Here is a 16,276-nt window from a genome sequence, read left to right as displayed (position 1 = left end):
ATAAAATCTAACAAAGGCTTAATTTCTCTGGCAGGCTTTAATTTACTCACATATAACAGATGTTTATTGGCTCTTGTTTCTTGCAGTGCCTTGAATATTTTTATTATACCATGGCGGGCATTTTGTTGTCCAACAAGGCTCTGAAGCGTATCTGAAAAATTAGGTTTTGTTTTTCATTTTTTGCAGTGCTGGGGATCAAACCCAGGGCTTTGTGTGTGCAGGTAACTGCACTACCATTGAGCTACATCCCCCCCCCCCGAAAAATTAAGCTTTTATTCTGTGTTGATATTGATAAAGTACAGAGTGAATATTCAGTGAAAGACATATCACATCAAATATACATAGGAAATAAAGGCAATAGGAACATGAATGGTCAGTTCTCTCAAATATTTGAAAAGAAAAATTTATTTAGAATTTTCAACATATGGCATTTATAAAAAACTACAATTTTAATACACTGCCACTACTAGTTAAACAATTAAAATCAATATATTTTTAACATTCCTAAAATTTATAGTATACTTTAGCCAGACCTCTAAAGCACAAAATTTACTATTTGCTCTAGAACATTTCTCTAGTTAAAAAATTCTCAGTATGAATTCTTAACAAGTGACAAGAAATGGCTTTAAAGAGTACGATTATTTTTTTAAAGATTCTAAATAATGTTTCCTGAGAGACATAAATGAAGAATGAAGAAATTTTTTTTTCTTTTGGTACCAGGGTTTGAACTCAGGGTAACTCAACCACTGAGTCACATCCCCAGTCCTATTCTGTATTTTATTTAGACACAGGGTCTCACTGAATTGCTTAGTGCCTGACTTTTACTGAAGATGGCTTTGAACTCAGATCCTCCTATCTCAGCCTCCCGAGGGGAGTTGCTGGGATTACAGGTGTGCACCACCATGCCCAGCAAATGACAAACATCTTAATCGGGCTCATATTCCCTTTTTATCTCTATCCTCTCGGGCTATTTCCCAGGCCTCACCTGGAATGTTTTCAAGTAGCTTTTGCTGTGCTCTCTGTTTTGTTTCCTGACTTTGAGCTTTGCTTCTGATTGTGGTTGGTGGTGCCAATTTCCCATTTGGCCAAAACGCATCCCGGAAAACATTGATGTAGTAAACCAACATTTGCTCACTGAAAATCCAGTTCACTGTGTCCCGGATTTGTCTTTTAAGAGAAAAAAGAATGTCTGCATGAAGTTTTTAAAAATTTTATACTCTATTCTGAAAAGGCATTCATCAATGGGTAGGTCAAGATACAGTCTGATCTAAATGTTTGATGAACAAACTAGGAATTATATCTTTAAATTCTGGCCATGAATGTTATTTTCTATTTGCTAATAATAGATGACCACTCATTCCTAGAATTAACATTTTAGTTGGCATCAACTTTCCCATTTGTCTGTGTTGAGAGATTTGCTTATTTGAAGCTTGTGACTGTGCATAACACTTAATACACCAATTTCTCCACGAAGTACCATAAGCTGAAAACATAAGTCCCCTTTTAAGATCATTAAAAGTGGACCGGAAAACTTCTTGTGCCCCTAAAGTCCTAGAGGAAAACAAGTTTGTTCACTAGATGTTTTTAAGGGTTGTTATGGCAGATAACACTGGGCAGGATACTACAACCCAGAGAAAGCATCTCACATGCTCAGAGCAAGGGAAAAGATTCTCCCTTTCAAAGATATAATACCATCTAGCAAACTGCAGATTTCCATAGGAATGAAAATTTGACTTGCACAGTTATGTATAAATGGTTTTTATCTGGTTATGCCGTTCTTCCACACAGCCCTATTTCAGTAGTTAGTCAAATTTTAACCAGTTACAGGTTTTCTGCTGTTAGAGGCAAGCAAACAAAGTTCAGAGAGTCCAGGAGTAGTTGTGAGGTTGGGAGGAGAAAGCCTCTGTTGAGAAGGGGAAAAGAATCATTCTAGATTATTAGTGCCTGAAAGACCTGAATTGTCAAACTTGATTCAAGAGCAATAATAAATCAAAAAGCTCTTTAAGAATCTGGCTTCCCAACCAGATTTTTAAAAGGATAACATGAAGGTTTCATAAATGCTATTGAAATACATGTTTCAAACATAGTAGTTCTTTCCACATGGTGGTCAGTCACTACTGAATGAAGGTCTAGACTATAGTGAGTCACACTGCAATGTTAATTCTGTTTGAAACTGCACATCTTCTAAGACACTTACATTGCTTAGGACTGTGCAATTCGAATTTAGACCAAGGAAAATAATTGTGTTAATTTGGTGGAACTCCTGCCTTCAGAAAAAAATCTCCTGACTTGCCTGCTTACTTTCCTAAGAAAAATCTCTATCATGCTAGCACTGTATTTTCTTTCTGTAATTTTCCTTTGGGATAATCATTGGCACTCTGTGAAGAAATGAAGTAAAAACTTTTCAATTTACAACTTAAAATTGTGACTCTTACTAAAGAGCAACACCTCTCTACTTTTTGTCAATTTAGTTCTGATTTTTCTATTAGCCTAAAACTGGAGGAAGCTTCTGAAACAATTCCATTGTATGAGACTGTGGTTGCTACAAGACAAGAGGCCTACCCTACGTTGCTGCATGATTTTATTAGGTATTATCATCTGCTAAAGGCAAAAATAGCAAAATGAAAAGTGCTCATAAGTCTCCACCTGGTAAAAGACCTGAAATAAACAGCCTGAAAATTTTTTACAATTCTCTCCCCAATCTCCTTGAAAATAATTGCCAAATGTATTTGCCACTCACAAACTACAGCTGCTCATTTTATCATTAAGAGCCAATATCATAAAAAGGAACAAGGAAGAGTACAGATGATTTGCTGAAACTTACTAGAAAAATAAATCGGCAAGTCTCAAGTACTGAGAAATATCATGTCATTCTGGAAATTTCTTTATTTAAAGCTTGTCAATACCAGAGTGAAGAGGTTTGCTTTAGACTGAAACATGGGTTAAAGAGGCCATTTTTCTGATTAAAACGAAAGTCTATGACACTAAGTCACCTAAACAAGGCCTGAAGGGCAACTTAAACTATTTTTTTTTACTCTTAGAGATAAAAGTAAACTTTAGTTTACAACCACAAGAAAAATATATTCTATTTGTAAATCTGTACAAAAGAGCAACAAATTTTCTTTGTTTCCTATACAAATTTATAACTGTATGATAATGCTACCATATTAACCTTATATAAATATTTAGCAATAAATTAATATTTTACATGGGAAAAACTGACAATTTCATATTAAAATGTATCTTACCATACAAAAAAGTAACTTTTTATTCACATGTTTCTTCTGTAGGAAGTCATAATGCTTATCTCCTAAAGAGTTTTGAATATGAAATTACTATTTAAATTAAATAATAGAAGTTCCAAATTTCAGGCACAGACTCATGAGACATAGCTGCGTGAGCAGGCACAGGCCAGGAGGCCAAGTTGGGTTTGTTGACCAGCCTGGTAATCTCAGACAAGTCACATGATTTCTTAGGTTCTGTTTCCTCACTAATAAAATGAGGAGTTAGACTAATCTCTAAGACCCCTTTCAGAACTGAATCTATTAAGTAATTTCAATTTGACATCTAGTCACTGCATGATTCTGCAGTTATGAAAAATTCCAATAATTTCCTAGAAACTAATATTATTTGACAGTGAGTTCTTAGTAACAGACCAAGGGTTTTCATAAAAAAGAGGAAAATATGTTGATTTCTTTTTATAAAGAACATCAGAAAGATGTATACATATATATAAGCGTCTATACATACACATGTAATATTTTATGTATGTGGATAATGTAATTTAGTTTAGAATTTACATATGGCTTAGAGTAGTGCTATATGATAGACCCACATACCCCCACTATGGATAATCAGATGTTAACAAGAAGAGTTGACATGTTAATGCTACCTTAACTCTAAAAAAGTTAATATATGGTTTTATTTCCCGCCAAGAAAATACTTGCCATATGATGACCATCCTACTTTCATCATAGCTTAACATCTAAACCTTAGTCTAAGTCCTACTATATGATACTGACTAGTCAATATCCCAATCCACTGACCACTGTCAGTCAGAATGCTGGTACTAGCTAACTCAAGCTTTTAGCATCAAATTCACCAAGCTTTCTGCAGGTGAAATTCAGAAATCTGCTTCCCTATCAAATCTTAGAATCATATCAGAAACAAAAAGAGAAAGATACTTTTAGTTAAATCATTGGGTACTATACCATAAGGTAACTGGACTATTCAGTAGGATGTAGATTCAAATATTAATTTTGTACCACTCACTTGTTGATGGTTCTTCCAAAAGTGACCTGAACGAGAGCAATTAATGTTCTTCTCACCCATTTAAACACTAAAATATAAATCAAAGGAAAACTCATCATAGGATATCACAATTAAGACATTTTCATAGCTGTACAAAGCATAAAATCTTATCACTTAATTCAACTATAGTCCTGAAAGCTATGCTTTCTGCAGAATTTGGATCTAGCTTACCAAACTTCTGCTCAAGAAAACTCTGACTAAGCTTTTATTTTTTACTAAGCAACTGATAAGAAACCTAAGAGTTTTTGCAGTTCTCGATGTACAGAAGAGCTAGTTGAGCAAGGACAAACAGTACTTCACTTCCTGTGTCCATGGATACTGGCAACAATGCCTGTTTCCTATTAGCAGACCGTGTGATTTTTATTGCAGATTTCTGTCTAGCTAGCTGAACAAAATTTGCCAACACATGGCTCTGAATGAGAAACATCTGTAGTCAAATGTTGACAAATGTTGTGAAATATTAATGAAGTGACAGTTCTAACTGCTCCCATTTGAATAGTAGTTTGTATAATGTGTACTTTTATATATTTTATGTGTTTGGGGGAAGAATGATGAACTGCAAAGAGTGAGGATCCTGAATGGAATGTGGATTCTGCAATCTCCTGTGCTGTCTCTGAGAGCAGTTGAGCACATATCCCATTCTCTGAACCTTCTGAACCACATTTTTTTCATCTAAAGAAGGAAAGAATTAATGTTCTCTGAGGTTTTTTTGATATGTGAAGGGTCTAAACTTTTCTTATTCACACAGGTATTTTATAGGTAAAGAAAAAAGCTATGAGAATACACCCACAAATGGGAATATAAACTAAATTTTTCATTTGTATTTTCACCTCCAGCCACTGTGATGTTTGGCTATTGACACCTGAGGAAATGAGAAATTCAGACCTGGCTATAATGAAGCTAAGAGTGCAGGCATCCTGCACCTAGCAAGAAAAACTAAAGGAGCAAATTCACAAATGTCTGCACAAGGGCAGCCACACAAGTAAAGATAAACACAGACCTGCCTCTAGACTAAAACATTCTAAAATCCTTTCTAATTTTTTTTTAATGGATCTAAATGTCCAGTTAAAGTAGTATTAGTCCTCCAGGAAAAAATCAAGTCTCTGAGTCAGAACCAGGTCTCAGAAATGCCTTAAGCTTCTTGATGGGATTTGCTGGAATGCTACCAAGTATGTAGACTCGTTCAAGTTAGGGTGGCATTCAGGCTGGGATAAGCATGTCTGTTAGTGATGATGACTTCAGGCTGCCTTTCTAGGGTAGGAAAGAGGTAGCTCTTCCCAGAGGGTGTGAGCACAGTGCAGCTTTAGGAGGAATGCCTGACTGCACAGTGGCTATAGAAAGGGCTGCATTACTGGCTCCATTTTGTATCCTGAACATGAGCAGGAACCAAAACTGGTTTTGCTAAATATTCCCTCTCATCACTGATAGTCTCTTTGTTTACTAGTATTTCTTATCCTTCTCCAGTCCCCATCCCACCCCCATAACAAAATGGCCTAATGTCTCCTTTCAAGGTTTTGTTTGTTCAAAGCAACAGAGGCAGCTGCAGCAGCACAAGGATTTTGCTGATGGCAAATATATCACATCTCATTATAAAGGATGTTCTATTTATTCCCCTCTGAAATGTCACTAGCAAAACCAAATGTACTTCTGAGCAGGCATCTGATGAAGGGTGTGCAGAATACAAAGAGCATTTTGAGCTCTATGACAGTGACTGGCTCTGATATACCTACCCTGTCTCTTAATCTCTTCCTATCGAAAAGAACATACCAACACCAACAATATCTAGTATAGTGTGTCCTCATTCTTATTACCCCTATAGGAAACTGGGAAGATTCATGACTTCATGGGCCAGATTTCACTGAGGGAGAGTTAGATGTTGAGTTGAATACTATTTTTTTTCCATACTGAATTAAGTTAAACATCACTGTACATCTCTTTTTTTATTGGTACATTATAAAAAACATCAATATAATCTTAAAAGTATCTAAAAAATGGAAAGGCTATAGACACTATCTGAAAGATTTTTAATACCCAAATGATATTCTATTACATGGATATTTCTCAACTATTTTAACCATCCTCTTCTTCTAAAGTTTATCTTAGTTCTAATTTTTGTTAATGAAATTATGCTTAAAATGAACCTCTTTACATATAAATCTCTGCCTGCAATGTAGAATCAAATTTCATCTATTGCTCAATGTGAATTACATTTTTGGATCCCTGTTAGTGTAAATTCACTGAAGGCAGAATCTCTACATTTTTGTTTCTCTATATCTACTCAAGGGAGAGTAATTAAAATTATATATCTTCTTAGCTTTGGCTTAGGAGAAAAAAAAGTTCAACAATCAAAGATAATTCTGGCACTTAAAATTTCTTGCCTATTTACTCATCAGCACATGCATCTGGGCATTTTTACTAATCACCTACTATGGATCAGACATTGTAGATGCTGAGGATTAAAAGACATGACGTATTCAAACTTATAATAGCACTTTTTCATATGCTAAAAATTTTTGAGTAATATGTTCAGGAATGTATGTAGGAACAACTTTGCCCCAAAGGAAAAGATGTTAATCTGAGTGGACAGAGCCATTGTTTCTTCTAAGTATATCTCCTTCAGAATCATTAGGGTGGGATTTCTCAGCCTCAGCATGTCACTGTGGGCAGGCTAACTCTGTCAGGGGTGCTGTCCTGTGCACTCCAGGATATTCAGAAACATCCCTGGCTTGTATACACCAGATGCCAGCAGTACTCCCCACCCTAAGTTGTGACAACCAGAAATGTCTCCAGACATCACCAAATGTCTCCCCTTCCTACACTGAGAATTATTGCTCTAGAGGAAGAAAGGAGGCAAAAAATAGGACTGAGGCCTTCCTGCATCCCTGGCAATAATGCTCTACTAGCATCAAAACTGCATCTTTAGCCAAGATTATTATTCTGCTGTGCAAAATCATTTTTGTATAACTTTCATAATATGGCAATAAAGCTGTGCCGAATCACATAGAAATCCAAAGCACTCTTTCTGTATTTAGGAGAATACGGTATAGGGTAAATCAAAACCCCAAGCTCCATGAGTACCACAGATGCTACCTGTTTTAAGGCTGTATCATCAATACCTAGCATAGTACTTGGTTGGCCCTTAAAAGCATTTGTTGAGTGAACTAATATGTGAATATAAATACATGTCTAATGCATTTCAGGAATAAGGAGACATTAAATGAGTCCTACTTCACCAGTAAATGATACTAAATAATAACAAAGAGGCTTACTTCCTCGAAGTTCAAAAATCTCCCCAATTAACATGAAACATGGTTCAGCCAAGGCGTCTTTCCTCCCATCCACATCATCACCATAATCTGATAGGTCACTGTCCTCCTCTGTCTCCTCCTAGGGGTATAGCAAAGCCACAGGAAGCAGGTCACTTATCCAAGAAAATTGCAGAGTCGTTGTTCAAGTATAAATTCCAAACTATTTGCTCGTACTTTAGCTTCACAAAATCCTTCAACTTTTATGCAGAAATTTATCATTTTGAATGTGGAGGACAAAAACCTGTCTAATCTCAGGAAAAAACAAGATTCCAAAGCCAAATTCAAATTTAGAATAAGCTAATTTAAGAAACATTAGATGGTATTAAGAATCAGTGAATTTGCAGACAATAGTTTTCTAAATATAAAACCGTTTCTGAGTTTTAAAAGTAAAGTCTAGCAAATCATTTTACATTCACTGCTTTTTAAAAATATGTGTATTTTCAAGTAATTCAGTTATTTTTAAAGCTCTGCTTTAAGCTTTTATTCTGTACTTCAGCTATTCTCATTTTTTAATCTGCAAGTCAGCAAGTTTCAGTTCAAAATTTCTTATATGTCAGGCACGAGGGTAGTGAAAATGAATGCAATGTGGATCCAGACTTTTCTTGGCTAACAGCAATCTGGGGAGACTGACATGTACACAAACAGCTATTTTCACAAGATAGGATGAAGTACTAATATAGACATTCAAACACCAGGCAGTGCAAGGACAGCTGAGGAAGTCATTCTCATGTCTGCACAGAAGAAAAAGCCCAAGTCATGGAACCAAGCAGCAGACTATGACAGGACTCTGGACCACATCAGGTGAGCAGAGGAAAAGACTAAAAACAGTTTCACAGAATTCCAGCAACATCAAATGCTTCAAAGAGGTAGAGGAAGGTAAGCAGTAGAGGAAGCCACTGACACCTTCAAATAGAAGCTTCAGAGTGCTTGAGCCCTGTGTAAATTCCAAGAGTTTCAGGCATAAAAGAGAGAGAAACTGGCCAAGTCTAGACAGACATGAAGGAAAGAGGTGGGAGAGTAGCTGGGGAGGGAGGCAGGTCCACACACCTGAACAGAGGTGAGGGTATGCTCTACAGGACACATAGGGGTCTCCTGGCTCATGAGGTGCCTGTGCTCATTTTCATGGCCAGTTCCTTTGTGCAAACTCATTAAGTCAATCCTGATGAAGAGGCATGGCATTTGCCAATGAATCAAGAAGAAGCCAAATCTCAGAGATGGTTTTATGTGATTTGCTAGAGAGTCAAACAAGCGTCTCAGTGACCTGCACATGAGTCAAGAGCCTGAGATCCAGAATATGAGATTGAAAATGTTTACAGTCTCTATTCATTCCATTACTCATACACATTGCTGACAGGTTCATCTGGCTTCAAATATTCCACAGCTCTCTGTTTCCTGAGGATAAAGTTTGAACTCCTGAGTCTGGCATGAACATTGTCTTATCTTCCATTAGAGCATCACAGAAACCCTTTAGTCGACCCAATAACCTACTGACTCTCCCTCAAACACATCCTTCCCTCTGATCCTTCGATCCACCTCCTCCATAATGACAGCCCTCACTCTGCTATCCGACTCCCAGGGATTGTCTCCTACAGAATTTCTCATCCATAGTTCACTTACTCACCTTGTTAATAATCATTTTTTCTCTGTATCTGAACTTTTCCAGGTGATTTATAGGGAAAGACAAGCAGATGAGACCCAAAATATAACAGAGATAATAACTGAAGAGGGATGCATTTGCTCTTTCCCTTCCTTGGTAATAGGCATTTGATAAGATTATGTTACTTCAAATAGCCTTCAAAAAGATATCGACTTAAACATGCTACAAAAGTGGTATAGCCTTTGGATCACTCACCTCCTGATGGGAGAAGAAGTCACGAGGAAGTTTTTCCAAAAATGAGGATAATGAAAAAGAGTTTTTTTTCCCCTGCACATCAATAACCTTGAGGTAGTCAGGAGAAGGGCTCAAAAAGGCATAAAGTGCTTCACTCTGACACAGTCTTTCATCTGAAAGTAGTTTCTGCAGAAGAAAGAGGGTTGATCACTACTAGATAAGAAACGATTGTGCTCTGGGAGCTTTACAAGTAAGGCAAACACGTATACTGTGGAAGACTGGCAGTGACGCGTGCCGTCGCAACTCAGGCATAGGAGCGGAGATTAAAAGTGAGGGGCACTTACGTTAAACTTGTGTCATGGATTTACTTTCATCATAATTCAGGACTTAACCACTTCCCTTCTCCCCAAAATAAATTATATATAAGATCAGTTCTCAATGATCTTAATGGCAAATAATCCTCTCCAGGGTGAATGCTCTAATCACTGCCTGTGGGAAATACTGTGCAGACGATGGAATTCACTCTACTTTGTACCACTTTGTGCAACAAAAAACTCCTACTTTGCAAACAACTCACAGATCTTGGGCCACTGCCTTTGAAAGATGACATTCATTCATCTGTGCTTGAGTAACTTAAATGTTTGCAAATTATACATGGATAACACTACACCCCCTTTCATGGCTATGTTCAGACTTTATACATCTACTGAAAGGAACTTTTGAGTTCCATGGTGGCCCTGCCTGCCAGGCAACAGTTTCATTTCAATGTGATCCACCACCTTTGAAACAGTGCTTGTTTACATAATTACATAAATGTTTTTATTGGCCCTTAAGCTGGAAATTTCCTGGAGTTCTGAATGTACTTATCTGGCCTAGGGGAGAGGAGGCAGAACATAAATTGAGTATGTTTATGTACAACATAACAGTAAGATCATCAATGTGATGACAAAAATGTGTCTATTATTATAAAGTACAGCGTTTAAGAGTGAATAAACCAATGGAAATTATTGCCATGGAGCCAAATATACTCCTGATAACAGAAACTGGGCCAGTGGCAGAGGGTAAGTGTTAGTTTAGGAGGTTCATGTATCTGTTCAGATGGCAAACGACCTGAGAAGCCCTACAACCCCACCTAGAATAAGAACCTGTGAGAGGGCTCAATATTAGGAAACTGGGGCCTAGGGAACAACACCTCCCCACCAAAAAATAAATAAATAATTAAAATTATAGTGAACCACCAGCTAAGTAAAAGACAGGAAATAAGTGTTAATGAGGATATGAAGCAATGAGGACCCTTACACACTACTAGTGATGGAAAAACTGCTACACCCACGTTGAAAAACTGAAAAATTACAACTCTTAGGTATTACTCGATGTACATTCTCCAAACAACATGCACCAGAAGTTTACCAAAGCTACTCTGTAAAAGCCTCAAATGCCAACAGCATAGAATGTAGTGTGTTTGCACAAAAGAAAAATCTATGCAGTAATTAAAATAAATGATCTATAACTAAAATAACACTTGAATGAATCTCATGAATATAACATTGAATGAAAAAGACACGAAGGAAAGCGCACTGTGTATATTTTCACTTATATCAAGTTCAAAAGCAATGAAAACTATGTTGCTTAAAGTCAGGACAGTAGTAAGTTAACTTTGGTGAGGGTAAATGATGCAAAAAAGCTAGCAGCTCCTGAAAACAAGTTCAGTCTGGCTGGTGAGAACAAAGAGCAAACTAGCAAGCTCTCAGGACAATAATTTACTTAACTCCAAATACCTGTTTCCCTTTCATATCCAAAACTTTTCACTTGCTTACCTGTAAAAACTTATTTAATTGATTCTTTGACTTTTCCATAAACTTGTGATCTATAGATTTGAAAGGCAGCTTGCTAAGAGAAGGCAACTGGACTTTTTTTAAAGAAGGGACACACTGTGGGAGGAAAATTAAATGTTAGTGTTTTGAAATTACATTTTAACCTTTTAAAAGATTTAGAGTTATAATTAGAACAAAACAAATACCTCCTATACTTGTTCTTGAGATTTAAGACCTTGAAAATTATCCATTTTAACTGGACTTAAAGTATATGGATGAATAGGGCATTTGATGGAAAAAGTTAAAGTTCCTCCCCAGAGCTAGTAATACCTAGAAGATGGGAAATCACGAAGCTAGGCTAATAATGTGGAGTTGTAATTACACGCACAGCAGCACATTATGCTTGGTTTTGAAAATCTGGTTCACCCAAGTCTTCCTACTAGAGCTGTATTTCTAACATGTTTGTAAACAAAGTGACCAAAGTTAACAAAAGAAAAAAAGGGGGGGGGGGGGTGTAGCTCTTATTACTGCCCTGCAATGTCAAACTGTAGAATGTAAATACATTAATCATAATAAAACATCTTAATAAATAATAACAATATATTGCCCTTTACGGATTAAGTCCTACATCCTATCAGACATTGTGCTAGAAATGTGGCATATTATTTTATCCTTATAACAGCTCTATGAAATTTTAGAGAAACGAAACAGGCAGTGAGAGGCTGAAAGGGAAGATTAAAATCACCAGGACCCAAAAAGGTGCTTCCTGTCACAGCTGCCAACAGGAAAGGTTCTCACAATAGGAAATCTTGCAAGGTAGAAAATAGCAGAGTAAGAGAAGAGCCCAGCCATTGGTCTACAAATGAGGAAAGATGACGAGACAATGGATATACACAAGCATTTTCAGGATTTGTCTCTTATAATGCTTTAGTGCAATTATTTCTTATTTACTAAGTACATTTAATTTTCTGAGTACATTTTATTTCAAAATTGCGCCTAAATGCCTTTCTCCTTCCATTTTTATTAGCAATTAGATTAATATTAAGCTTTGGTTTCACAATGATTTGTCACAGGGCAAACAACACAATTTTCTGTAATATCAATTTTACTAAACAACTTTGGGAAAAATTTATTCTTACATTGAGATAAATATTTTGCTTTCCTTGTTGCTGGAGTGACCATAGTCAATTTGAGAAACGCTATAGTATGTACGATATTCAGTTTGGGGCACCGTCTTTTAAAAAGCAGTTGAAGAAGTTATAGTGTTCAGAAGCAAGTTATTAAAAGGGTTTAAAAAAATCCCCTTAGGAGACAAGGTTAAAAGAAAGAGACATATTTCATTTGCAAAAGAGGAGTCTAAGAGGTGACCACAGGATTTTGCCAGTTGTAGTTTATTTTGTGCAAGAGAAAAATGCACCTGAATTAAAGTAAAATGACTAGGAGCTTTTCATTGCTGGGGAAAGGGCAATTAACCTCCCATAGAAGGAGAGTTAGAAGAGATTCAAGGCCTGAGGAAAAGCAGGAGAATAAAAAAATGAAAGTAAGATATCTCGATTCTAATCTGATTTGCTCACTATGTACTTGTCTTATGACGGACAGGTCAATTAAGCTCTGGAATCATTTTCCCTATCTATCAAATAAGAATTGACCTAGATTAGTGGTTTGGAAACACTTGACTAAAACCCACAGCAGGAAATGCAACCATAATGTAAATAAATACATCCTTATGTGTATATTATATATAAATATAAAACCAAAGTGAAACAATGGTCATTATTACAACTATTATTATTAATAAAAACAATAATGCCTTCTATGCGCCACACACTCTTTTAAATGCTTTGTATACATTTATTCCCTTAACCCTGTGAGGTAGATGAATAGGAACAACTAATATTTCTTTTTCATTGATGAGGAAACAGAAATACAAAAAGACTGGGTGATGAACCCCAGGCCACACAGCCATTCAGTTGTAGAGCTAGGATTCAGGGTCGAGCAGTCTGTCTCTGGAGGCTGCGTTTTCAACCACTCCACTCTGCTGCCTCTGTTAGTAAATGTGAGGAGTGCCAATATATTCTACTCTCTTGCTACTGCTGTAACTCATAATTGATTTCACTACTCATTAAAAGATCACACTGGCAGCTTCAACACCACTGGCCCCATGTGATCCCTGGTCACTTCCAGCTCTGGGGCTCTACAGCAATTTATGAGAATCAGACAACTATCTGTCCAGAAGGATTTCGACTAGACTAGATGGTTGGACCTACGAGGAATTTCCAAATGTCATGCTGAAAATGCCACTGTGCCAGTATCAACAACAAAGAGAAACACTGATCAGTTTTCTTATGTGTGAAAACTAGAATGAGCTCTTGAATTGCTTTGGGTTCAGTAATTCTAGAATCTTGTATTTATGAGTATTCATACCTCGCTAAGTTTCCGGTGTAAATTCTGAAACTCACTGAGCCTTCTTGGGACAGTCCAGTTTTTAGTTTCAACTCCTCCAACTTCTTGTAGGCTTACCGTGACAAAGTAACAAGGCATTTGCTCACCATTCTCTTCTGTAACCTTGAAAAAAAAATCCCAAATCAACAACCTAAAGCAAGGTGAGAGGATGTGGTAGGAAGGTTTAAATGTCCTGTGAGAGGACCCTCTCCCTGATGTGCCCTGTATAATAATGCCTGGGTCTGTGAACATGATGCACTGTATTCTTGCATTTAGGTTATGCAATATGGCACACATCTTCCGACAGGAGTTATCTGGGTGGTTCTAACCTAATCCTGTGAGCCCTTTTAAAAGCAGAGAGGTTTTTTTTTTTCTGGCTAGTAACAGAAAAGGAAGTCAAAAAGTTTGGAAGTCCAAGGAGGACAGCAAGGAAATAGAGACATTTAGATCTTCAACCATAAGGAACTGAATTCTGCAATAAAACCTGAAAATCTGGGACACATTTTTTTTTCAGCCCCAGAGGTCCCAGATAAGGACTCAGTCTGGTCAATGCCTTGACTTCAGTCTTGTGATAAAATGGACAGAGAATGTATTCATATTGTGCCTACTTCTGACCTACAGAAGTGTGAGCTGATAAAGGGTGCGATTTTAAGCTAAGAAATCTATTGTACAGCAAAAGAAAACAAATACAGTAGGCTTAGCCTCTTAACTGTACTTCCCTGAAAAAACATATTCATAGCAAGCAAACAGTTATCAGATATGCGAGAGTTTCTCTCAGGGAAGGCTTAAGGGTCTCCTCAGTAAATTTCAGGTCTCTCACGATTGCTGTTCTTGTGAAATTTTACATTGGAAGACATAAGTCCCTTTACCTCCCAACTTAAGACAATTCTCACACACACATACATACAACTGGCCATCATAATTCAGAATAGGTCACTATTATTTTTAACCTAAATAGATAAGAAAATATAATGAACTTGAATCAAAAACTGAATTAGAGAAAAGGAGTCAATAAGAAAGGCAAAGAAAAGAGATGCAAAGTTTACTGAGCAACCAACCATGCCCCGTGAGGTAAGATAACTGTTCACTTGTATGGATGGGAAAGTAGAGGCACAGACAAGGTAATGGACTTTCCTGGTACCACACATCTAATGAATGGGTCCACCAGGATCAGAAGTCAGAAGTCTGGCTCCATGTAAATGCATCTTCCACACATTTGTATATGGGACTGCTTTCCCAGCAGTCGTATGTCTGACTGCTGGCCGTCAGATGACTCCTGTTTCCATTTTCCTTATCTTTTTTTTTTTTTTTTTTAAGTTGCAGATGGACACAATACCTTTATTTAATTTATTTATTTTATGTGGTGCCGAGGACCGAACCCAGTGCCTCACACATGCTAGGCCAGTGCTCTTCCACTGAGCCATAATCCCAGCCCCATTTCCTGTATCTTTTCAGTGACAAGTATACCACAGCAAACCTCTGTGTAACAGCTGATTACCAGGGCAAAGTGCCTTTGGGGATTTCCACTCTTTCCCTCCCCCTCTCCTTCCCTCCCTCAATGTCTGAATTTGGAAGATTATTTTGATATACTGGAAATGCCAAAGACAGCTCTAAGCAAAGCTGAGGTGAGAGAATTTATGTTCTTTCCCTCCCACAGTCCTTCCTACTACCCTTTGACATTATATACCCATGAGCCCATAATGTTTCTAGATTTCCCCCCAAATGGTAACTCCTTCTACAATTATCAACTACTGTATTTTCTATATGGTATTCCAAGGCTTTCCCTGACCCACTGCTTCCTGCCTTTCCTCTGAAAAGGTATAATGTCCTGTAGCTGAGTTAATGGGAGTGCCAACAAGTGGCAAAGGGCAATCCGTTAAGCTCTGTGTGTCCTTTCAGGGAAGCCCTTGGAGAACATGTTTTGTTTTGTCATCTGTCTAGAGCTGAACTTAGGATGGTGAATTTTAAGCCCTCCCCTAGCAGGAGTGCCAAGTCACTCAGATGATAGCAGAGAAGAACAAAGATAGCATTTTGAAACAATGACAAAGCAAAACAATAACACTACCTTCTCAGGATATTGTTATCTGAGTATGGCAGACATGACTCCAGGTTTCCACTTGACTGTTATGCCTATAACTATCTTTCCCCTTAAGTGAAATTAGGGTCCAGTTTATATAACTGCATACAGTTATCCCATATCTCTCAAAGAACAGTCAAGTAATTAAAAGGAAAACATTCATTATTAAAGAGCTTAGAACTTCTAAGATTTAAGCAATTTAAGTCAGCAACATGGAACAATCAGTTATACTTAAAATTTTCATCTCTAAGTTTCAAAATGTACTTTCATTTTATTTCAATTATCCTTGGAAAAATAAATTGGTAATTCAAAGATATTAAATGCTCCGAGAGCAAAGTTGCTTGCAATTCTAGTGAATAAGAACAACTCTTTGTAAAAGCAGAGTAAGATCAGATCTATATCAAGCAGGCTGGGATAGTTACCAGTTCCAGGCAACAATGAGTAAAAATAATGAGGAAATGAAGGCAGTGGACAAATATGGTCTAAATGAATG

At 37.1% G+C, this 16,276-nt stretch overlaps 1 protein-coding gene across 5 annotated transcripts in view; it reads right to left on the bottom strand.

Annotated features, from left to right (window-relative positions):
- Positions 1-16,276, bottom strand: part of SNX25 (sorting nexin 25) — a 109,118-nt gene that overhangs the window by 1,454 nt on the left and 91,388 nt on the right. For 2 of the 5 annotated variants that reach the window (XM_079141912.1, XM_079141913.1), the window contains 7 exons: positions 13,689-13,829; positions 11,268-11,381; positions 9,472-9,636; positions 7,581-7,698; positions 4,273-4,339; positions 986-1,167; positions 51-151 (listed from right to left, as the gene is read on the bottom strand). In XM_079141912.1, the coding sequence (XP_078998038.1) occupies positions 51-151; positions 986-1,167; positions 4,273-4,339; positions 7,581-7,698; positions 9,472-9,636; positions 11,268-11,381; positions 13,689-13,829 (888 nt within the window). The other 3 variants (XM_079141914.1, XM_079141915.1, XM_079141916.1) reach the window with 3 other exon arrangements.

Source organism: Sciurus vulgaris (assembly GCF_902686455.1).
Source record: "Sciurus vulgaris genome assembly, chromosome: 5".
NCBI classification, from domain to species: domain Eukaryota; kingdom Metazoa; phylum Chordata; class Mammalia; order Rodentia; family Sciuridae; genus Sciurus; species Sciurus vulgaris.
Note: the sequence above shows the minus strand (reverse complement) of the source record. Positions and strands in the feature narration are given on the sequence as shown.